The 23,746-nt window shown below is 40.1% G+C and overlaps 1 protein-coding gene and 1 pseudogene across 2 annotated transcripts; one reads left to right on the top strand and one right to left on the bottom strand.

Moving 5' to 3' along the window:
• The first annotated feature begins 1,841 nt into the window (after positions 1-1,841).
• On the top strand, positions 1,842-10,843 carry LOC120111958 (G-type lectin S-receptor-like serine/threonine-protein kinase SD2-5). 2 transcript variants are annotated; one of them, XM_039130528.1, is made up of 3 exons: positions 1,842-2,031; positions 2,170-5,044; positions 9,628-10,843. In XM_039130528.1, the coding sequence occupies exons 2-3, from the start codon at positions 2,556-2,558 to the stop codon at positions 9,755-9,757; spliced, it is 2,619 nt and encodes an 872-aa protein (XP_038986456.1). In that variant the 5' UTR covers positions 1,842-2,031; positions 2,170-2,555; the 3' UTR covers positions 9,758-10,843. The 2 variants fall into 2 exon arrangements, with proteins under 2 accessions (XP_038986456.1, XP_038986457.1); XM_039130529.1 differs by lacking the exon at positions 9,628-10,843 and having other exon boundaries at positions 2,170-5,340.
• LOC120111959 lies at positions 10,211-11,022 on the bottom strand (annotated as a pseudogene).
• Between the last annotated feature and the right edge of the window lie 12,724 nt (positions 11,023-23,746).

The following is a 23,746-nucleotide window of genomic DNA, read 5'->3' as shown; positions in this document are numbered from 1 at the left end:
CCATGTTTTCATGCAACTTGAACAGAAAAACAAGTGCCTCCAAACAGGAGCTTTACTCAAGTGAGTAGTGATACCTTTTGGGCATCTGCCCGCTCCTGTAGTTCACCAATATCCTTTCCGAATAAGATGACCAGTTTTTAATCATCAGAGGAACTTGCATTGAAACTGTCATCCTGGCCATTCACCACAGGAGTAGAAGACATTGAAGGAACCTTCATCCTTGTTATATCCAGCTTTAAGTGCAGTGATTTTTCTTTTGGGAAAGGAACAGTTCTTTCAAGGTGCCTTAACATTTTGCGAGCTGTTGCACTGGATTGGGGATGAACAGTTGAAGAACCTGCCATACAGCTGGAAATTTTATCATTTGCTTCAGCAGATTGAAAGTCCAATAGGGGCAGCCTTTGATGCACCTCTATCTGGAGTCCCTTGAAAGATGAGTGATAGGCCCTTTCAAAGCTCAAAGTCCCAATAAACTGCTCAAAAAAAGTGTGGCAGCCGCCATTAATGATCGATCATATCCTCAACATATAATTAGAGAGCTAAGCCAGAACTGAGATCAAAAGGGAAATGAAACTTGTGAGCTCTCCCTCCGCTGGCAGATCAGAAAAGTTCACACGCCTTTGTCAATATTCCAACGATTACCCTACCTCGGTATTCTTGAGATTCTTAGCTTCGCAAAACATTGTCCTTATGTATATGGTCCACCCTTACAAAACAAAGTCCATTTTCTTTATCCTCTTGAGACCCAGTGGAAAATTCAGCATGATTGGACTGGATTTTCCATAAAATCATGGATAATGCAATCTATTTAAGAAAGGTTCAAATCAACCCAATTATTCTGCAGCCCAAATCCTGTGAGAGGGAGAAAAAAAAAACTCTTTAGATTTTTTATTTTTTTTAATCGTGCAGTCTGACAAGCCCATAGATAAAATTCAGTCCAAAACTAGAATAAGTCTTCAGAAGAAAGTGGACTGAGTAGGTTAACAGGCCGGATGAAATTCAGCCCAATTTTGTCGAATTCTCCAAATAGGCCCCAAGCGTAATAAACCAGCGGCTAAACCACCAATGCACCATGAGCCATGGTGACATACTGTGTCTAGATGTGACAATAGATCATGCATGTTAACCAAGAGATTGAGAGAATTTGCTGTTGCCAAGGGAAAACTCTTCTGTCCCAATGGTAGCAGGAATTTACGTAGAGAGATCATTTCCTGATCTCCTTATAATTACCTCATCGCATCACTCAAGTATACTCTTCAGTACTAATGTAGCGAACCAATCCAAGAAATTAGAAAGAAATTTTCATGAGGATAAATAGTGGGGTTCTAAGGTTCTTTGTCTTCAAGTGTGCAAAATCAAAGCAAAATAGGTTTGACCTTAGAACATGAAGACAGAGAAAACTTCCAATATAATTAGTAAAAAAGATTTACTCAATCAAAGAAAATTAATTAGAGAAACTGGGATATTTTTCAACGGACAGATCTATGGGGAAGAATATCAAGGGGGCAATGCAAATAAGACAGATCTCTGCTCCGCTATCGCGCGCACCCGTGCATCGATGGTGATCCGCGAGAAGGATGTGACTGGGACCCGGCATGCTCTTCCTGCCTCACCTCACGATGGTCGCAACTCAGGCCAGCGAGGCAGGATCAGGATCGGCAATTAATGCACGCAGATCCAGCTGCCGCTGCCCCCCGTTTCCGCCGATCCAATTCACCCATCTTCTCCTCAAAAGTCCAACCTCCCCGCCCTCAATTGTCCATGCTAATTAATCGCACCGCACGACGCACGGAAGACGAAATCAGAGCCCTCCACCCCCACCCCCCCCCCCCCCCCCCCCCCATTCGGCCTCTTCAGTCATCACCAGAGCCTCCTGCTTTCTTTTCCTCTCTCCCTCTCTCTCTCGAGCCCATACCATAACTCGCTTCACCGAATACGCTAAACTGGAGAGTTGGGGGAGGAGGAAACTATGGAGAGAGTGTAAGACCCTCCATGCTTCAAGCCCCTCCAAGAAGATCGACCAGGGCGGAGGTGAGCCGGTCTTTTCTCTTTCGTTTTGTTTTGTTTTTGTTTTTGTTTTTCGTTTTTTTGCCCCCCCCCCCCTTCCCTGTATTCGCAGCTACTCATTTTCTTTCTTTTCCCCTTTTCTCCATGTATTCCTGCTAGCAGCAGCATCTTGTAGCGCGACAACCTGTGTTAGGAGTAGGGATAGCTGTTCCATCGGATGAATGGTTTCATCGGCCGCATCCTGCTGTCAGTATGCATAAAAGAATTATAGAAATATGTATATAATAGCATAGAAGGTCTTGATTTGGAAAGAAGAAACCCCTTCCAGTCCTGTCGCGCGCGATCACCTGTCTCGGCTTGAGGAGGAGGGGGAGGCCGGGAGTAGGCTTTGTCCGCCCGCATCAGACAGGTTACTCTGGATTGTTCCCTTCGCTTATCTTCGCACAAGGGGGAGGAGTTCTTTGCCTGCCTGCGAAATTACTCTTCTCTACTTTGCGACGGCGACTGCCCGTTTGCCACCGTTATCACGCGAATCAATAGGTCTGGGGATGAGCATGGAGATCCAGCTGCCACCAGTCCTCGTCCGTTCTATTGTCATCGTCATTTGGTCGGCCATCGCCCTGCTTGTGAAGCCTTGCAGCTGCAGCACTCAGAATCGTCAGATAGCGCCAGGATTTGAGGGCTCCGAGATGAATTGGATCGACCACGATGGTCTCTTCCTGTTCTCCAACGGCTCCATTTTCGCATTCGGCTTCACCACTTATGGCTCCAAGGACACCACGTCCTTTCTTCTGCAGGTGATCCACCTGGGCACCTCCACCGTCGTGTGGACTGCCAATCGAGGTTCGCCTGTCACCTCCTCCGACAACTTTGTCTTCGACAAGAATGGGAATGCGTATCTGGAATCTGGCGGCACCACCATCTGGTCCACCAGCACATCCGGCAAAGGAGCCACCTCCATGCTGCTGCAGGATTCCGGGAACCTGGTGGTGCTCGGCAGCAATATTTCCGCGCCGCCTCTGTGGCAGAGCTTCGGTCATCCGACGGACACCCTCCTGTCCGGTCAGATCTTCGCCGACGGGATGACGCTGGTGAGCAAGCCCAACAGCAACAACCTGAGCTATCATCTCCGTATTGACTCGGGGGACATGATCCTGTATGCGGATTTTCGACCACCGCAGCCATACTGGTCGTTGCAGCAGGATAGCAGGAAAGTCATTAACAAGATAGGCGGTGGCATGCATTCCGCAACCCTCGTTTCGAATTCGTGGAATTTCTACGATCAAAAGCGGTCTCTGCTGTGGCAGTTCGTCATTGCTTCGGGCAGCGTCGATGCCAACGGCGCATGGGCTGCTGTGCTGGGTGTCGACGGGTTCATTTCATTCTACAGCCTTGATAACGGAGGATCAGGGGCTCCTTCATCAACAAAGATACCCCAAGGTTCGTGTGATACACCCGAACCTTGCGGTCCGTATTATATTTGTGAGAGTGGCACCCGGTGCCAGTGCCCTTCCATCCTTAACCGGGACTCCAACTGCAATCCCGACATCACCTCTCCTTGTAGCTCAGAAACTGCATTCATGCTAGCAAAGCTCGATGATGGGGTCGGGTACTTTGCCACTCGTTTTCTCTCGCCTAGTGCTAAGTCAAATCTGACAGGATGCACAGATGCATGCACGCATAACTGCTCGTGCGTTGCGTTGTTCCATGATTCCAAATCGGGGGATTGTTTTCTGTTTAATCAGATAGGCAGCCTGCAGCAGTCAGCCCCCAACGTGACCGGTGTTGTATCTTTCATCAAGATCGCAAGTGATGGAGGTGGCAATCAAAGTCCACGGCAGGAGGGTGGTGGGAGCAGCGGCGGGAAGCATTCCACAATTGTCGTAATTATCTCTCTTGCGACGGCGGCTGTCATAGCAGTTCTCATATATTTTGCAATCAGAATTCGTCAGAGAAAGAGATTACCTGAACCATCACAAGGTTCCTCAGAGGAAGATAATTTCTTGGAGGGTATAACTGGAATGCCAGTCCGTTTAGGTTACAGAGAGCTTCAGGAAGCTACAGATAATTTCTCCATTAAGCTCGGGCAAGGGGGCTTTGGCTCTGTCTATCTGGGAAAGCTTCCTGATGGTACTCAAGTCGCGGTGAAGAAATTGGAGGGCATAGGTCAGGGAAGGAAAGAGTTCCGCTCTGAAGTGGCCATAATAGGCAGTATCCACCATTTCCATCTGGTCAGGCTCCGAGGTTTCTGTGCAGAGGGTATGCACCGGCTTCTTGCATATGAGTACCTGGCGAAAGGGTCGCTGGATAGATGGATCTTCCAGAATAATGATGAAGGATTTCAACTGGACTGGGATAAGAGGTACAATATTGCTTTGGGAACGGCCAAGGGGTTGGCCTACCTCCATGAGGATTGTGATTCAAAGATAATTCATTGTGACATTAAGCCCGAAAATGTGCTTCTCGATGAGAATTACATTGCCAAGGTATCAGATTTTGGGCTTGCAAAACTTATGACCAGAGAACAGAGCCATGTTTTCACAACGCTTAGAGGCACTAGGGGGTACCTTGCACCAGAATGGATCACAAACTATGCGATATCAGAAAAAAGCGATGTTTATAGCTTTGGGATGGTCTTGCTTGAGATCATTGGTGGGAGAAAGAATTTTGATCCAGCAGAGAGTTCTGAGAAAGCTCATTTTCCTTCATATGCTTTCAAAAAAATGGAGGAGGGCAAGCTGAAGGAAGTTTTCGATGCCAAGCTAAAATTTAATGACGAGGACGAGAGAGTGGAGACAGCAATTAAGGTTGCTCTATGGTGCATCCAAGAGGACTTGTCTTTGAGACCATCGATGACAAAAGTTGTTCAAATGCTCGAAGGCCTGTTAGATGTTCCTCAACCTCCAACTTCCTCCCAGATGGGCTTTCGGCTTTATGCTAACGTGTTCAAGTCGACAAGTGAAGAAGGCACGTCTTCAGGACCATCAGACTGCAACAGTGATGCATTCCTTTCAGCTGTTCGCCTCTCTGGGCCGAGGTAACTAAAGTTTATACCTTGCTGAGGTTTGCTGGACAAGTGCCAGCATTTTTTAGATTTTTTTTGCTTTATATAATCATTTGTTCATATGATGTATAGATGTCAAAAGAATAGTGAATTGTAGGCTTGATATTTTGAGGTCTCGTTTAATGAAAATAAATTTTTATTATGTAATTCTCACTACGGTGCGCATATGTATCAATTGCTAGAAGTCATTTTGTTGAGGGACCTAGAGGATTTGTCCTCTTCAACTTTCATAACTTCTTGCATTCAGCAACGAAATATGACTTTATTCATCCTTCTCCTTCATAACCTCTTCAAATTTACCCTTCTGGCCTGGCATCTCCATGCAGCAAACTCATACATAGTTATTTGTATTTTCAAGGTAGGCTCTTAAGCAAGATATGCTGCATTTTGTTCAATTTGATGATAGAAACAGGATGATAGTTTCTATAATTTGGTTGTTATAGACTATATTTTTCCTATATAAATTGATTTGATATTCCTAAGTTTTGAAAGTATTTAGTGTTTCTAAACTTCTACTAAAGGTTTTCTCCCTTCTTCAAAAAACCATGGTACTAAGATTGCACCTAATTCTTAAGGTGGTGTCTGTAGGAGCTCAAGGAAAATGGGAATAAGGAAAGCCATGCCAGGTGGCATTCTAGGTTCTGTTTGGTTGTCAAAATTTTTGGAATGAGCTAAAAATTGAAATATTTTTTTATTTTTTAAATGACTAAACTACCCTTGATATGTTATGGCATACTTTATACTATATATATTATATAGATATATTTTGTATTATAATACTAATAAATAATAATAATATTATGATGTTGTTTTAGAATAATATTTTATAAAATAATATATATTATGTCATAATATATTATAAAATATTGTGCTATAATGTAAATATTAAGAATCTATTGCAATTAATATAAAGTATTTAACATGATACTGCAATCGTAGAAATATAACAATTTATTCTAATATTAATATTATTATATCTATAAAATTTATAGTACAACATAATATTATAACAATGTTATATAACATTAAAATATTATAGCATTAATTTTATATTATTGTAATAAATATTAAAGAATTATAATAACAGATATACTGATATTATAGAAATATTTTATGTTATTTTAACATTCTTAATAATTATTATTAGCATACTATGATATATTTAGATATCACATATTAAATATGACATAATATTATTTTAATATTAATACTTTATTAGAGAAGAATGAAAATAATAATATCATATGCTAGTAATATTCAATAAATAACATGCTAGTAATACACTATATAGTATATTAGTTATCATATTATTCTATTTATCTAGTCTAATAGATAATATAAATTAATTTCAGAGGTACAATTTAAAAGAGTGAGATGGGCATAAGCCTGTTTCAAGATTGACAAAGGATAGCCTATGCCCAAAAAAGGGCATAAAATGGTTTTACCGGGCATAGCCTATTCAAGTCTATTATGTAAATAGCATTTGGCCCGCATAAGGCCTTATTCAGATCTTATACTCCAACCAAACCTCACCTAAATTCGTACACACATGCAAGAAAAAAAGGAGTTACAATCCTTAAAAACAATGTTCATCATGCCATCCCAAATTGCTTGTGTACCGACCCGCACCATGTTGGAACAAGTACAAAAACACCATTCAGGGCGGTATAAACCCCAAACCGATCCATACTGACCCAAATCAAGCTGAACTATATCATATTGCTCAGCGTTGCCCAAAAACTGAAGTATTTATCATATTGTGCAGATCTATACTGTCCAATTTCGGACGATGCCATGATAAAAAGTGAGAAGAGAGGTTGGAAGTTGTCTCGATACGGATTGCGTACCATACTATACCAATTGTATCGACCATATCATACCAAACTGGTAACTCATTTATATGGTATCTGATACTGGGATTGTGAACCTTGCTTAAGAGTAGATACAAGCATTAGTAATTTTAAATTATCTATGAGAAATCACACAAGTCAAATCATTAGGAATGAATTGGGCCATGCAAATTTAAACATATAAGATTTAACTATGAAGTGATTTTGAAGAGATGGATTATAATAATCCATCAGCATGGAGACAGTATCATGAGATAAGCAGGCTCTGAAATTTCCATATTAACATGCATCAAGATTTTTATAAATGTCAGTTTGGAGTCTTGCTCAAAGTCCAGATAGAAGCAATTAGAGGCTTCTAGGATGTCCATTGTCCTCATTTTAGCAAATTGCTAGTTATGAAGTTAAATTAGGAGTTGTCAGCATCAAATCTGATTGGAGGTATTTCTAGTATTTTATTTCTAGAAATTCATTACAATCATAGCTTGGGAAGTAAGCAAGCTTTCTAGTGGTCTTTAATGGTAGTTGGACTGTGTCATGGAGAAGTTATCGATGATGATCTGTAAAACGACTAAGGTAGTTGGATCCGGTTGGTCTTATTGGAACTCCTTATGAAAACTAAGAAAGCTAGCTTGTCATTCATCCATACTTATTGGAAATAACAGGTTCATATCTGAAGTTTCTTGCTGGTGTCTTTCTTACCATCGATCCCCTCCTGTCCATTCCTCAATCCCCCCAGCAGGGAAAAAGGAATAAATAAACAATTAAAAAATAACAAAACAGACTGAAACAAGGAAAAGAACAAATTTTAGTCATGGATATTGACCAAGATGAGGCCCCCGTAACAAGGTTGCAAGAAACAGCATCTTGAGAAATGGACGTTTCCTATTAAAAGAGTGCATAACACATAGATACTCACACCAGCCTGCCAATTTTCCATCCAGCTATTTTACAAATACAAATTATGGCACAATCTCTCAAACTGACTGGTGAGTAGCTCCTTTTTCTTTGACTCACCTCGTACTATGGGAGGACTTATTTTGAAAAAAGTAGTCTGTGGTTGGTTACAAACAAATTTTGTCAAACTTTAGGTTTGGGAAAAATAAGGGTGTTTCTAGACAGTTTACTGTTGTTTTGGGAAGTTTTCACGAAGTTATTTCAATTTGTAACCTTTAATGAAGCAAGATCTCCAAAGCTTCTGTTGGGGTCTGGGGGGACCCCTTTAATCCCATACCGCTTGTGTGACGAAAAGTGCTGTGCCTTAAATGGGGGGGAGGCTCCCCTCTTTCTCTTCAGAGGCGCCTTTTAAAGGGCAAAACCGTGAGGGGTGGATGGGTGGCTCCCTATAAGGGTCTACGATCCCCAATCCCCAAAGCGGACAATACCTCTGGAGAGAAACGCGGTTACTCTTAGTCCACAACAGTTGGCGCTAGAAGGAGGGCCCACCCTATACCTGTAAAACTTAAGTGTGGAATCACAGCACTCTCCGTCAGGGGGGGCTATGTTAGGGTCTGGGGGGACTCCTTTAATCCCATACCGCTTGTGTGACGGAGAGTGCTGTGCCTTAAAGGGGGGGGGGGGGCTCCCCTCTTTCTCTTCAGAGGCGCTTTTTAAAGAGCAAAACCGTAAGGGGTGGATGGGTGGCTCCGTATAAGGGTCTACGATCCCCGATCCCCACAGCAGACAATACCTCTAGAGAGAAACGCGATTATTCTTAGTCCACAACAGCTTCAATGACCATTTTGCAATCTTTCCTAAAGTGTTGGAATTTAAGCAAGTGCCAAGAAATCTTAGTTTCTCAAAGATGTTTGGCTGGCAAGATGTGCTCCATGAAGGGGTTTTTTGTTTTTTTAAATGCATGAATGCAGCTGATCTGACAGGAGTTTGATGGATCCTCATCAATCTTGCCTAGCTGAATAATCGTCGTGGCATAATCTACCTTATTCCTCAGACTTTGACTGGCGGATGCACCGTATTCCTTCGTTTTCTTGCTAGCAAAAGTTTCTAGGTTCAATCAACATCGATTTGCCTTCTTCCCTGTTGCACTAATGCTCCAGTTCATCCACAACCTCTGTCCTAGCCAGAGGAGGTGAGGTGATTCTTTTTCATCTTTGATATGTCACATTCTGTCCTTTTCTGGGTTCTTTTTCTCAAAATGTTTCAGCTGGCATTTTATCCTATAATGTTTCATCTGAAAGTAAGCGTCGTTTGTTAGCTTTTTTCTTTTTAATCTGACTTGCTTTTTGTCATGTGTATCGATGTGGGCCTGGATAACTGTGATATAATATGGCAACAAATGCAAGCTAACAAGATACTTCAGAACTGTGTCCTAACTAAGGTCGTCTATCGAGATTTCTAACATCAGGATATTTCTACTGGTTATAGATGATGTTGAATTTTGATATCTGGTCATTCTCTTAAAAAAAAGAATTCTGATGCTTAGGTCATGTTGATTGTTGTCTTGGATGCTCTTCGGGGTGCTTTCTGATAAATTTAAGGAGAGAGTTAGCGAAGGGGCAAAACGAACATGATGTCTTGATCCCTGAATTGTTGTTGCCTTAGTTTGGTTGTTTACTCCAAATTTTCTAGTCTGTTTTTATGTTATCGATACTGAGTTTTCTACTAGTAGCGTATGAATTTGTTTTATTGCTACTTTTGGTACTGCAAATTGTTTAACCAATGATGTAAAATATTTGGAATATACTTCAGTGCTATCAGGGGGCTTAGGAATAGTCTATTAAGCAACATCTCATGCATCTCGTGGAGCAAGAAGAAACTAATTGTAATCATCATCCCCTTGGCTTTGCAGTATGTTATTTTGGATTCTCTCCTTTCATAATTACAAGAATATTATGTTGTCATGTGTAATGAATGATCTTTGATCTTGGAATTATTTTGGTGGAGGCATCGGTTCTTATTGTACAAGTTCTGCCTATCAGACTGTGGACACAAACAGTGAACACCAATCATTCAGAGGAGCTCTTTACTCTCTATGCAGAAAGTGTAGTTGGCTGCAAAGCACATAATTCTGAAGTTTTCTTGTTTGTCATCGGTGATTGGGATTCCATTATGTCTGTCCCGTTATTTCACATTCTGATTCATGTCAATAGGCACAAGCACTCACTGGTGGTTCACAGGAATACTTTTTGCAGAATTACATTGGAAATATTGATGAAGACATGAAATCTATTTCACAAGGTGGGTGAGGTTTTTGGATTTTTCCCTCCTGTCATCTAGTCGATGTTAGTGGGACTACTAAGCATAGGAATTACACATTTGGTCCATACAAAAGATATCCGCAGGTAGTCATGAGCATTAAATGGCCCGAAACCAACCAATAACAGAACTTCCTGCAAGCCCAATTCCCAAGAACATCATCTTCACGGTCCCTGCAGTTTCTGATTCCATGGAGGACGCTGATAAGGGAGCAAGAATCGTGAGCACGCCTGTGAGGTAGCCATTGTTCAGACCAAGAGTCAAGTCAGAAATATCACAGGGACTTCTGTTTGGAAGAACTTGAGCCCATGGAGGCAGGCGGCAGAGAGTGGATAGAATACGAAGCAAAGCAATGCCATATAGCCCTTTGTGTACCTTTTGGAGCATATGCCGTCGTCAAAGACTTCCCAACCGAATCAGACACATTGTATGCCGCCACCAGCAGAATAACATATCAATCCTTGAGAAGCTCCGAATGCACGTTTTCAGTTATGAATCCCGGGGAATATAGAGAGCGCGACAATGTAGATCACCGACAATGAATTCTTTCCAAACATCAGCTGTGCTACAGTGCAAGCTTCGAGGATCCGCTGACTCGTGGCCTTTTCAGAGACATGAAGCTTCGATGATCTGAAGGTGGAAGTCTTCTGTGCTAATAGCATTTCATGGTGGGCAGTTTGCCTAAAATGTTGTAGCAGAAAACGCATCCAAGCACGATGACAATGCTCACAACCAAGTAGAAGTGGGCATAGTGGCCAACCACGCGGGCAGCATCGTATGGGCAGAAGATGGAGAGCTGCCTCACGAGCTCTATGATGTTCTGACTTCACCGAATGTTTCCATATACGTGTTGTATGAATTACCCGGCTTAGCGCAAAGAAAAAAAAGAAATCCCTTCAGGTTTTGGGGAAGTGGGCTTCTGTCTTTAGCCTTAGAGATGGAGAAGATTGGACAATTAAACTACATTCAAGCTTCTTTGATTTGTTGTAAAATAATTGATGTGTGCGTGTGTTTGGAAGTCATAGTTTGGTTGTTGGATTTTACTAAAATGGGTCTGTGCAAAACCCGAAGGTAACAACTTTGATGAAAATGCGTGGTTGGTTAAGTCTTATAAAACTGACTTTGCAAAAGTTGACGGGTAACAAAACCTGAAAATTGAGTTTTATGTTTTCCATAAAACCTATGCTCTATAAGAAAAACAAATCAGATTTTAAGATTATTTATTTTAAGAAACTTCACAGGCAACCAAATGGTCCATAATTTTCTTCCTTTTTCCTTTCTCGCCACAGCTTGGCGGCGGAAGTCTACTGTTAATACACGGGATCATTGGCTAATTTAAGAAGGGTTTCTTGCGATCCTAATCTTGCACCCGTTTCCATTTGCTTGATTGCAGCCCATGTTTTTGTTAGTACAAACTGTCTTAGGACAAAAGCAAATGATAGAATTTGCATTAGGGACACATATATCTATCATATTTACAGTGTCTGGGTAACTTAAATAGTTAAATCCTCTGTATGATACCTTTTTCGTTGTTTAGATGGGACTGCTTTGTATGATAAATGCTCTTGGTGAATTGTGATATTTGTAATAATCGTAATGAACAAGCCTTAAAGCTAACTCAGAATATTTAAAAGTAGCATGGTTACTATTGACTGTTGTGCTTTCTTCGTACAAATCGCTCTTGCCTATTCTTCTTCTACTTCTTCTTCTCGTTAATGCTGATTATCGTATTTTTAATTTCTGCAACTCTAAAGGAAATATTTGTAATCCGCAATCTATCATGCATGGAGTTCTCTAATGGCAATTAAACTAGACAGGGAAAGGGCTCATGGCACTGTTGGGGCTCCTTAGAAGTTGTCCTTCAGTAGTTTGAATTTTGTGACGAGGATTAAATGGATTAAAAGATTCATTATCCAGCCTTCTCCTTCTTAACGAATAGATCCCCCGCGGCTCAATTTACTTCTACAATGGGGTGGTGGTAAGGGTGTCCTTTATCCCCATATTTATTCATGCTTTGCTTTACGGTGCTGACGCTTAGACTTGTTTGAGCAAAGCTCTTATTGCATCTAGATTTCAATCACTTACTCTTAAAGCGCCTTTTTACAACTCCCATTAATTTTAAGATATCATAATTTATTTTCAGTGAACATCTTGGGACTTGTCTGCTTTTTTTTTTTTGAAAAATTGATGCCTGAAAAAATAATTTTTGCATATTTGTTTAACCATAAAAAATGATATATTTCAGAATAGCTTATATTTAGTTAAACATCTACGTTCTTGAAAAAAATATATAAAATATCTGCTATCTCTTTAATAAAGAAAAAAAAATTACTCTATTTTATTTAAAAGCTTAAGAGTACTTTGGAAAAAAAAAATATCCAATTTTCAGCACTATAGAAATTAGACTTTTCTATTTTTCACATGAATTTTTTTTTTCTATAAAATATAAAAATCTAATTTCCATAAAAAAAACTATTTTATATCTCTTTCCTTTGAAAATTCTAACCAAACATAAAACATTTCTTCATTGACCACACTTTTCCTCTTTTTCTCCCTATGAATCATAAAATGTTGTACCAACCTGAACCGAGCAGTACAGGACATACTATACTGTACTGATTCGATACTGATATATAGTACAGATGGTGTACCAATACTCAATATATAAAAAAAGCCTTCACGGATCAAACAAATTCTTAAAAAAATGTATGCAAGCTGTTCACGGGTCGTATAGTGATTTATATCTTGGTTCTCTCCTGCACCAATACTTATACAACTTTACGGTTCATACGATAGTTGCTCACTGGGTTCTTGTCTACAGCTATAGCTGACTTGTTATTACGGTACAGTGTTGTTCTTCCTTGCTTTCGTAGCATCCTCCGTATGCTTTGTTTGTAGCTATGTTGCTTGCATTGCTGTGTGGACCATCACGACGTCCTTGACTCTAGTAAGAAGAGTTCCACGACCTTTCGTTTCTCTGAAGCCAACCCCACAATCATGCATGTGCCTGATCTACGAGAGAAAGGCATAACCTGATCGATGTACTCTTCGCATCATCAAGGCATCTTGCGCAATCAGACTGCAGCTGTTCCATGTCATAGTTAGTGTTCCATGCAATATCTTACAACTCCCTTTGGTGTAGCATAGCGAAGTTGATCCGGACTGCAGCTGAGCTGATAGGACCGGATGTGGGACATAATTTCTCCATTAATAGCCTATAAATGCAAGGTTAACCGAGAAAATAAATAACAGAAAAACCGGACTCACATTCCACCACAAAAGACGCTGACAACGGACAATAATCATCAATTATTATTCCGCATCCATAACAGCTGGGTCAATGACCATAACCATTAATTCTCATCCCGCATCCATTTTATGACCCCTTATCCACCAATAATTTTTGTTAAGGACAACCTTTGCCGTTGCCGGCCACGATCATAATCATAGAAATGCAAGATGCCGCCATTTTGATTCACCAGCCTGCCTGACCTGACAAGCAAAACTTTAGACAAACTCCTTGGATTCTATTCTTACTCTGGGCTCGTGCTCGTTTGGTTCGCAGAAAAAGAAAGGAAAAAGTGTGATCAACGGAAAAATAATGAGATGCCTCTTGTTTGGTTGGAGCTTTCAAAGGAGAGAAATGGAAAAGTTGTATTTCCATGGAAATATGATTCCCACATTTCATTGAAAAGTCTTTCCCATGAGAAACATAGAAAAATCACTTTATTTTTATTTTTTTCCAAAAAGGCCCTTTAGCATTAAAGAAGCATTAAAGACCTAATTTTTATTAAGGGCATAATAGAAATTATATATAACTTTCCCAGAAAAGTGGATGATCAACCAAACATGCCAAAAGTACTTTCCTATGCATCCTCTTCCTAGAAATTTATTTCTCAGGAATCATATTCCTAGGAGAGAAAATGCTTCCCGCAAACCAAACGAGCCCTCTATGCTAAAACGCGATCGGATACAGAATATTCAATACCTCCAAACTCTTTAACTGACTACATTAGTAGTAGTCTACGACTAGAATTTACCTCAGTACATAAGCAGACAGTACAGATTTCAACTTGCAAGCATCCAAATGCCAGCAGGAAAACAACACCAAACAACAGGCCTGTAAAAGCAGATTCGGCCCACGAGCCCTTGGTTACATTATGAAATAAGCAATCTTGTCATTCATTGAGGATGACAAGGAGGACGAACAAGAAAATGTAGAAGCAAATGAAATCAATGTATGTTGACCCTCAGAATGTTCATATATCCCAGCTCCCTACCATCATTCTCAACCACCTTCAGCAGTTGCCCACCACATGGTATCATGAGAGAGCGAGAGAGAGAGAGAGATGTGTATGCGCATGCACGCGTGTGGGAGATCAAAAGCATGTATAAAAGAAGAGATCAAAATCACCACATCTAATAAATGTGCATGGGAGAATAACATCTGATTCAAAATCAAGCCCCATCTGGAACCTTCAAGAAAGACATACACTTACTGGTGCTATATGAAAGAATAAATGCTACATCTCCATAGATTCTGCTAGAACCCGCAGACCAATACATTCATAGTTCAAAAACTTGAGTCACTTTCTAAACCGGGGTCCCTTGTTCTTTCTACCATTATCTCTCCCATCCCATGCACTGCCCCAGAAAAACAAAGACATCCAGAAAAGAACAGCTAAGAAAATCCGTAACTTATCCTGGATCCTTGAGAGCGTTGCTTGCAGACCTGTCCAAGATGGCTATAACTTGTATCAAAGAATCATCAATTATCATGCATCGTAATAGAAGATGAAAGGAAAGATCATTAGCGCAATGTCAACTGAAATATATTAACTACACATGCATTTAAGTTCCTAAAATCCTCTAAGTCTCCTCAACTATATTTTAAAAGCTTCAGCTTTCTATTCTGATCATCGCAGTTCCCTTCAAAGTAATTGGAAATAGTGTGTGCCTTGCAATCTTGATGTAATTGGCGCCTTCTTATCAGATAAATCAATCAGATCATCTACATATATCACCAAGGGACATTAAAACACTACATGCCCTTCGTTTCTTCATGTAGATGTAACAACTCAAAAGCCAGAGCTACCTATGGTGTCACATGTGTTGACTAGAAATTCTCCCTAGCAATATAAATTATAGTTGTCTTTGACATGTGAGTTCCTGCAACGGATGAAACACCGAAACTCCATGCTGGCTCAAGCTTTGGGTCCTTCATTATTTAATAAAATCCAACCATGCCTTCAATTTTAGCACTAAATTTGCCCTTTACCTGCCATAGTATTCCAGCATGCCCGTGAAGCAATCGTGTGCTAATCTAGAACATTAAGGAAGTTCGGGCAACTATATTATAAAGCTTGTTATGTTGCTCCCCTTTTTTTTATGCGTGTACGTGTGTGCGCAGGGGGTGGGTGTATGTCTGTGGGGGGTGGGGGGGTGGGGGGCAGGCGGTGGGGTGGAACCCCAATTTTTTTTGTGTCTGTGTGTTTTGAAGATTTGAATTGCAACAAAGACATAACTATGGAGATCGAAGTGATCAACACAGAAAGTGTTAACGGCAGTGATGTTGTGATGCTTTACTCACAGTTGCTGGAAGGGCTGCAGAAAAAAATGGATTAAGTTAAATTGTTTGATCACCTTTTATGCACAATGACAACCCCAAATTTGAACAATGTCCTTCAGTTACTCAAAAAGTCAAAAGCGATGAATAACTAAAATAGGCATCCTGGTATCATGTTGCAATACTGAGAAAAAAGCCTCTCTCACAAGTTCACTGGGAAGCACAGCAAACTACAAAGAGAAGGGACTTCAATCATAAAGTTTATAATTTAGCAGCATTATTTACAGACTATGCAAATGACATAGGCTCTAGTTACAAAACAGGTTAAATATTACAGTCTATAGCTGAAGAATGCATATACAATTACCAGAAATCATGAAAGCCTCAGTGATGGAGTTATTCTTCATTATTCATTTGACGATAAAAGAACATAAAAAGAACTTTTGTCCACAAGGTTTCTTGTGAAATAAATTGGTTTGGGCAGATTAGCTACCAGATCATAACAATCAAAAAAGTAATAATCCAACAGCCCGATAGAAGAAAGACACAGGCACAAGTCATTTCCATCTTCAAGGCAAAATGGAAAGGACTGGAATAAATTAAATTGATGCACATTACAAGCATATAAAGAGGTTTCAATACAAAAGATTATGATATGTATAAGGACACGGATTATGTAGTCCCTTGGATCATCATGCTACTTGCATATCAAATCACGTGGAAGTCCATTATCTATAATAAATTAACTATATGGCTTCTAAATTACTTATAATTTATAAATAATAACTATGAAGTTGTCAAACTAACAAGCATGTTATCCGAGTTAATGGAGTTAACAATAAGAGCAAATTTTCATACTTACAACCATCTGCTAAAATCTTTTCCTTGAGCTTTCCTAAACATTCTAACAGAAAAGATAATTCAACTCATAGGTAGCTTTTAATGTCTTGAATAGGCGGAGACATCAACTAGATATAACTGATTCAATCTAACCTCTTCTATGATTTACGACTAGATCCGAATCTTAAGAACAATGATTAGAAAAATATTGCAGAAAATTGAGAGATGGACATGAACTTACCGTCCAAAAAATATGATTGATCAGGAAAGATGAGAAATGATACTCGTGATAACATGACATGATTTGCAATTGGAGGGAAAGAGAGAAAAAGATAGAGAGTACACGAAGAGAGGCACATCAAAAGACAAGAAATCAATGAAAGAACATAAAAAATTTTAATCAGTAATAGAGTTTTTTAATAGTTAAAAATTGCTATAGGATAGTTGCATGAAAAGAGTGCAAGGAACAGTTTAATCCTACATGAATAATAGCAGGGCCCCAGATTAAGTACAGAAAGGATATCTTACTTATAAAACAATCTCCAGTAATCAATTGTCCAGACATATTTAGGAAAATATTTTGGAGACTATTGGGTCAATCTATTGTACATCATTGCTGGATTGAATCCTTAAATAACTTCATATTTGTACACTAATCAACAAGTTTTGCTCGATCATAGCAAAGATCCAGCCATACAAGTGTCAATAACACTGAATAGTTATTCTGTTCCAAATTGAGATTTGGTTCAAAATCCCCCAAAGACCTTGAATTAATGACAAATATCAGTAAGGAGGCTCCTACCTAAAGTTTCTGCCTAGATCTTTTCTAATAGTTGATAGTTACTAAACATATTATGGCACTACTCCAATAAGAGTTCAAGTTTCAAACCTCCGCTTTATTATGGATTTGAGAGAGTTGTTGAATCTTCCTCTATAGTAATTATCAAAGTCAACGACCCCAATCTTAGTCTTTCAGAGCCATGCTTTCTCAAAAATGCCTAGAGTGAACTATTTTCAAAAGTTAAGCTTTTTTAATCCATATTGAGTCTTTGATTACAATCCATGACAATTTGTGATCCATTTTGGGCATGGATCTAGTTGAGTTTAATATCCATTACATAACATTCTGTCTGAGCCATTAGGGTTGGTCCAGGTCCATCTGGTTGCATAAATATGCAAAAAATGATATGCATTAATTTCTTGAATGTGAAATCTAGTACCTGATATTTGAAATGATAACACTGAAACCTTTTACAAGAATATGATCATAGTCAATGACAGTCATATACAGTCAATCATTAGTTATAATCAACTAAGACCAAATGCAAAACCAATATTTTAAGTCTCACTCCTGAATCCATACCAATACCTTGCTAATATGCTATGGTACGCCTCCATACCTATACCTATCATCCGTTGGGACAGGCAGAGGACTAAGCCTATTGGGTTGATATGATATGCCTCCCATACCATACTTAAAACAATGCATGAAACAAAAATTTAAATATTGATAATTTCATCTTCCCTAGACTGGCACCTAGCTTAATTTACTTACATAACTTCCATCACAACACCTAGAAATGTACCCCCTAAGGGATAAGCCACGCCAAATTCTACTATACCATCCCTCATTTACTTAGAGAGTTCAAGGTAGTAACTTACATCAAAATACCTAGAAATGCACTCCTTCAATGATAATGAAAAAAAATTCTATTATCAACATCTCTCATTTACTTAGTGAGTTCAAATGCCTTTCTTTGGGGATCGGCATTTAGCTAAATGCCTTTATTCTTTGTGGGGAATCTTTCACATTTACCACCAACTAAATCAGCAAGACACCTCCGGAACCTAAAAATCGGCCCTTGGTAGGGTTCTTCAGCCATCTATAGGTGTTATAAAAAAACCGTCCCACTTAACTTGAGAAAAAAAATTTCCCTTCTCACCCCCTTGACCAATATGGTTCGATATTCCCTGATCTAGCCAGACATTTTTTTGTGATAGATTATTTTTTCTAGCCGAGCAAGTACAGGATGCATAACCATTCAATAAATTGAGTCAATTTGATATATCTAAACCATAAGACTGTTTCAGCTTTTGCGTAGAATATGAATCCCGTGAACTGCTTCAGCCAAATGGGCACAGATGGCCGAGAACAAATCTCACTAAGTTGACAATTTTGTTGGTTGGCCAACTTATGAGTATACCGGAGAACCCTTCTGAGTTTTTCAATTGAATGGGCAACTTTCCCTAAATCTTTGAACTGAACGGATGAGTAGAAGTATTGAAGGTAAGATTTTAGGAATGCCTTTGTTTTGCAAACATATCAAGTGAAAGAGGTGAGGATGGACCTTGATGCAATGGTAAGGTTGCGCTAGATGTGACAGGTCTGAAACATGAAAACAGTCTAACTGCACATATAGATGGCTCTTCTCAAGCCCCACAATGATGGGAGCCTCATGCACTGGACTGTCCTGTTTTTATCAGGTAAAAGAGGAAAAGAGTCAAATGCCACTGTAGAGGTTCCAAGATAAGAATTTCTGTTCGACCTAGGCATTACAATGAGTTTCTTCTTCCATCCTGATTTTAGCAACTTATGAAGAGGTAGCAAGACAAGGGCGATCAAATTCCTGACCGGGAAGCAAGGTCCAGTGAGGCCCTAAGTTTATCATTAAAAAATCAAGGAAATAGTGTCTTCGCTGGTTCACCCAAATATAAGTTTTGGCTGAGGACGAAGGTTGTTCCATCATTTCCGCTGTTTAGAAAATAACAGAAAGAGCTTCCGGGTGCTTAATCAACCACTAAGCGGATCCAGAGTCCAGACGCTACGAAAGATGTTTCTAAGGAAGCACATACTAAATCAGCGATACGATACTGTCCTATCAACAAATAAACCGATCGCTTCCAGAGATAGGGCTTAAAGAAACGAAAACTTTTGAAACAAATTCCATTATCGGGTCTTTTAAGAAAAACCAAGCAGATTTCATCAATTCAGAGTGTGTCACAAGGCTTTTAGAAATTATAAGCATAACCACTAAAAGAACAAGAATTGTAAATCTTAAGATACCCCGACCCAAACTTGACCCCTACCACAATAACTCAAATTAGAACCTAAGTGCACTCCTAATACGCTTTCCAAACCGAAAAATAGGACTCCTGTCAAACCCAGATTATAAGTGAATGGACTTCAACGCATATAAATGACAGCCTTTTGTGTTTGTTGAATTTTATCATAAAACGGTTAGAGCAACTTCTGGCCGCAGCAAGCATCGCGCTCGCCATATAAAACGCTCAACAAGTTTTTATATATATATATATTATTCGTGGAAAATACAAAGAAAAAAGAGGGGGGCGAATCCCAGAGGAGGAACCGAGAGAAAGAAGTAGAACTCTTGACGATGACACGCAGAGCTTCTTTCTCGTGATTGAACAGGAAATCACCATCCCCCTAATAAACCGCGCAGTTAGGAATTCTTAGGGAAAGCATCATCTCTCTAATAAAGAGAATATGAAGGAAGGAAAAGAGAAGGCAAATTCATGCAGCCATGGGGCATTCCCATCCAAAGGGTAGGGGTGAGGGGGAGGGTAGAGATACGAACCGGCGAAGGAGCTTGGATCCTCTCCAAAAGGAGGCTCTCCAGGGCCGGAACCCGAACCGGTGGCGCCGTGGCACAGACGGTGATGGGATAGCCGGTCTGCTGGTCTACATAGGGGCGAGCGACCGCGGAGACGAAGGAAAGGGGAGAGCGCAGTAGGGTAACCCCCGGAACCCCAGGGGGAGGGGAGAGACGAAGGAAAAGGAGGAGGAGGGAAGCCATCACGGGTCCAGGAAGGGTAGAGAAGGAACGCCGAGCCTGAGGCTGAGGACAGGAGAAAGGAGGAGGAGCAAGGAGCCATATGTGCGGTCAAAAATTGGTTTCCGTTCGCTGACACGGTCCGCGGCTCTTAAACCCCGAGGCACCTCGCCCATCTCCCTCAAACGTGTGGCGGTGACTGATGACCCAATGAGCCGGGGCCCGTCTGCAGCCCGGGTAAAGCACTAACCCGTTTAGATTGTCTCAAATTCGGTTAGATTATCTGTTTATTAAAATGAACAATTTTAGATCTGAATTTTTATACCGTCTACTAAATAAATCGGTACAAGTTGATAAATGTTTGATTTATCGAGATGACCCTCATCTGGTCCCTCCTGGACTCTGCGGAGTTCGCTTTCAGATATTGGATGCACGGTAGCCAGGCCGTGGAGCAAATTTTACTTTGTCCCGTCCACGCTGTCGAGCCAGGGATGCACCTACATTCGCTTGATACAAGTATCCAGATATACCAAAAGAAAAAAAATGCACCAAAAAATAATAAAATTATATCTATATGTTAATATAATCTATGTAGAAAATAACTAGTTCAACAAGACGAATACCATTCTTCTTCCTCGAGATTGCATGTACTTCATACACCAAGCCTCATATAGAGAACCCATCCCGTTGATATCAAAAGAAACTTTGAAACAAAAATATATCTTTTCGAGGTCTGTTGTCTATACATCAAAATCTACTGAATTTTCATATCTACATATTTTAAAGTATATGATCAACGATGTAAATTTCTAATTTATGTGCTTGCCGACATAGTTTGGCACATTAACACTATCACATTCGTCGACATTTGTACCTATCAATATATAGATAGAAGGTTTCTAAAATACTTGATTTTTGATTTCTTGATAGTTTTGTTGATATAGATTATATCAAATGATGTAGAATTTTAATTTAAAATGTCCAATATTGATGTTGAATTGGTAGAATTGGAATCTCAATCCTTTAAGTAGAGTAGATAAATTATATATATATATATATATATATATATATATAGAGAGAGAGAGAGAGAGAGAGAGAGAGAGAGAGAGAGAGAGATCTGGCCTAATATGTGGAAATATTTTCGCAAACAATTGTGGTATGTGAAATAAATGCCGCGTTGAGAAGGATTGTACGGAAAATTTCATAGTGTAGACTGTGTAGTCTATTATTCTCAAGTCAAGCATCACTTGGCCATACATTTTAAACTCAACCCTATATCAAACGTAAGAAAAAGTAGTAAAATATAACTGATGAATGATGGTAGATAGCGGATAATTTATAAATGATGAATGAGCCACCATCCCACAAAAAAAAAAAAAAAAAAATACAAGAATGAAATGGACATTATATCTTAACATGCTATAGACTACAAAGCATTTGTCGTATCTTGTGACGTAACGTAAGAGAACTTTCACTTTGAAAAAAATGATATAAATATTGTTGCAACAACGTGATGTCTGATACTTTATCAAAATCGAAATTTATGATAAATCACCTTGAGATAATTTAGTCATATTGTGATTTTAAAGACAACACGTAAGCTACTTGCATACGTGATAAATATGCTCACGGAAACTAGTAGGTGAATGCTTGGTTTGCTGCTCTACACGTGACTCAGATGTTGACATCTTACTATTTTTGGAGGATATTTTCTGTTCAAGCTATATCAATCGTGATTTGTTGGTGGCACAAATCTACAAAGTCTTTTGTGATAACATGCAACATATATCTATTACTACATATTAGATAGATTGATGTGCATGTAACGTGCTAGAGCACGTGACATAATTATAGGTTGTACCCGGTGGAAGGCTGCCACTACTTTTACACCATACTTCCAGCTTACGTTGCAAAATTTTTTACCCAACAAGTGGGATAGAGGATGCTAGCCTAAGTAAAAATAGAGTTTCGGCCCGAGGCCCAGCCCGTGATCAACTATACATCCAATTTACTGGATTCCCGGTGATCCCCGTGTTGGCTGGCCACAGCCACCGCTTGGGAAGATCCATCGTATCAGGGGGAAATCGACACATTTCTAGACACATCTGTCCGTAATTCCACGGTGCTAATCCTGCCCCATATGCGAGTATGCGAGATTTTTTATTAATTATTACTGCTCCTATTATCCTATATCAAATGTTCCATCTGCCCCCTTCCCGATTAGTGACGGTAAAGTGTAAGCCAACATCAGGTGGCTGATCAGCGACGGGTGCAGTGTGGATCTTATGGAGGATTCCTAGATGAGCACTCTCTCGGTGAGACTATAGCCGACTACGGTTAACGTTGAGGTCGTAAGTGGTTTGCCGGTTTGTGATCTCCTATGCTCGGATGGGACTGGGTGGAACTCTAGCTGGACTGATCATCTATTTGGATAGTATCTTACAGAGAGAGTGCATTCTCTGGTGGTTCTCGGATATATTGCTCCGGATGTGAGGGTCTAGAGCACTTCTTGCAGTTCGAGAGCCAATGCCAAGGATATCTATGACCTGTTCCAGAGTGAGTAAAGTCATAGGCTAGATCGTGCCTGGATTTGAAGATTTGGTCTTCATCCGAGAGTTGTATTATTTTTGTGGAAGGTGACTTGGAGATGCCTACTAACAAGGGCCATCATGAGCAGGCGAGGACTGAGTATTCCACCGATCTACCTTAGGTGTGAGGCGGAGGAGCCCGTAAAATTGTGTGTTATTCCAGTGTGATCGAATAGTGAGGGTATGGAGGTTGTATCTAGTTTCTTTACGTAGGCTCTCAAAAGGTGAGCTGGTACACTTTAGACTTGGTATTTGTCCATCAAGGCAACTTATGTTGCTTACCACATTTGACTGGCTAGAAATGTTTGGTTGCTTGGGGAGAGTAGTTCAACACCTAGGCTCGTCATAGAAAGAGCTCGAGTACATGCTGCGAAGATTATCTATGCCGGTCCATTGAACGGTTCTTTGATAACTCAGGGCACCTGGGACTCTTCTTCTACTGATGCAGTATCTCGGTATACTTCATCGGGAGCCCCCCACCTTCGAGTTTCCTCAAGGTCAACTTTGATATATGTGTTTTGAACGGTGATAGGAGGAGCGGTGCAGGTTTCGTAATCAGAGACTTGGACTCTTCAGTAATGGCAGCTGAAGAGAGCCAGATTTTTGATATCTCAATCTTTGGGATGGAGCTGAGAGCTGCTTGAGCCAGCCTCTGTTATGTTTGGTGTGTGCTGCAGGCCAATGCCATTCTACTTGAAGGTGACTTAGCCACTGTGATCGGTTGAATTCGAAAGTATCCTGGCGTTGTCAATGGCCACCACCTCCTGCTTCGAAATATCTGAGACAAGGCTAGTAATGACAAATTGCAATCATTGTCTTCAGGGTGA

Source organism: Phoenix dactylifera, chromosome 9, assembly GCF_009389715.1.
Source record: "Phoenix dactylifera cultivar Barhee BC4 chromosome 9, palm_55x_up_171113_PBpolish2nd_filt_p, whole genome shotgun sequence".
NCBI classification, from domain to species: domain Eukaryota; kingdom Viridiplantae; phylum Streptophyta; class Magnoliopsida; order Arecales; family Arecaceae; genus Phoenix; species Phoenix dactylifera.
This window is presented reverse-complemented; position numbering and strand designations above follow the sequence as displayed.

What these genes read in the sequence shown, in the direction of transcription:
- LOC120111958 (XM_039130528.1), top strand. Translation starts at nt 2,556, where the DNA reads ATGAGCATGGAGATCCAGCTGCCACCAGTCCTCGTCCGTTCTATTGTC. An exon ending in GTTCGCCTCTCTGGGCCGAG is followed by an intron (nt 5,045 to 9,627) that starts GTAACTAAAGTT and finishes AATATACTTCAG; the next exon opens with TGCTATCAGGGGGCTTAGGA.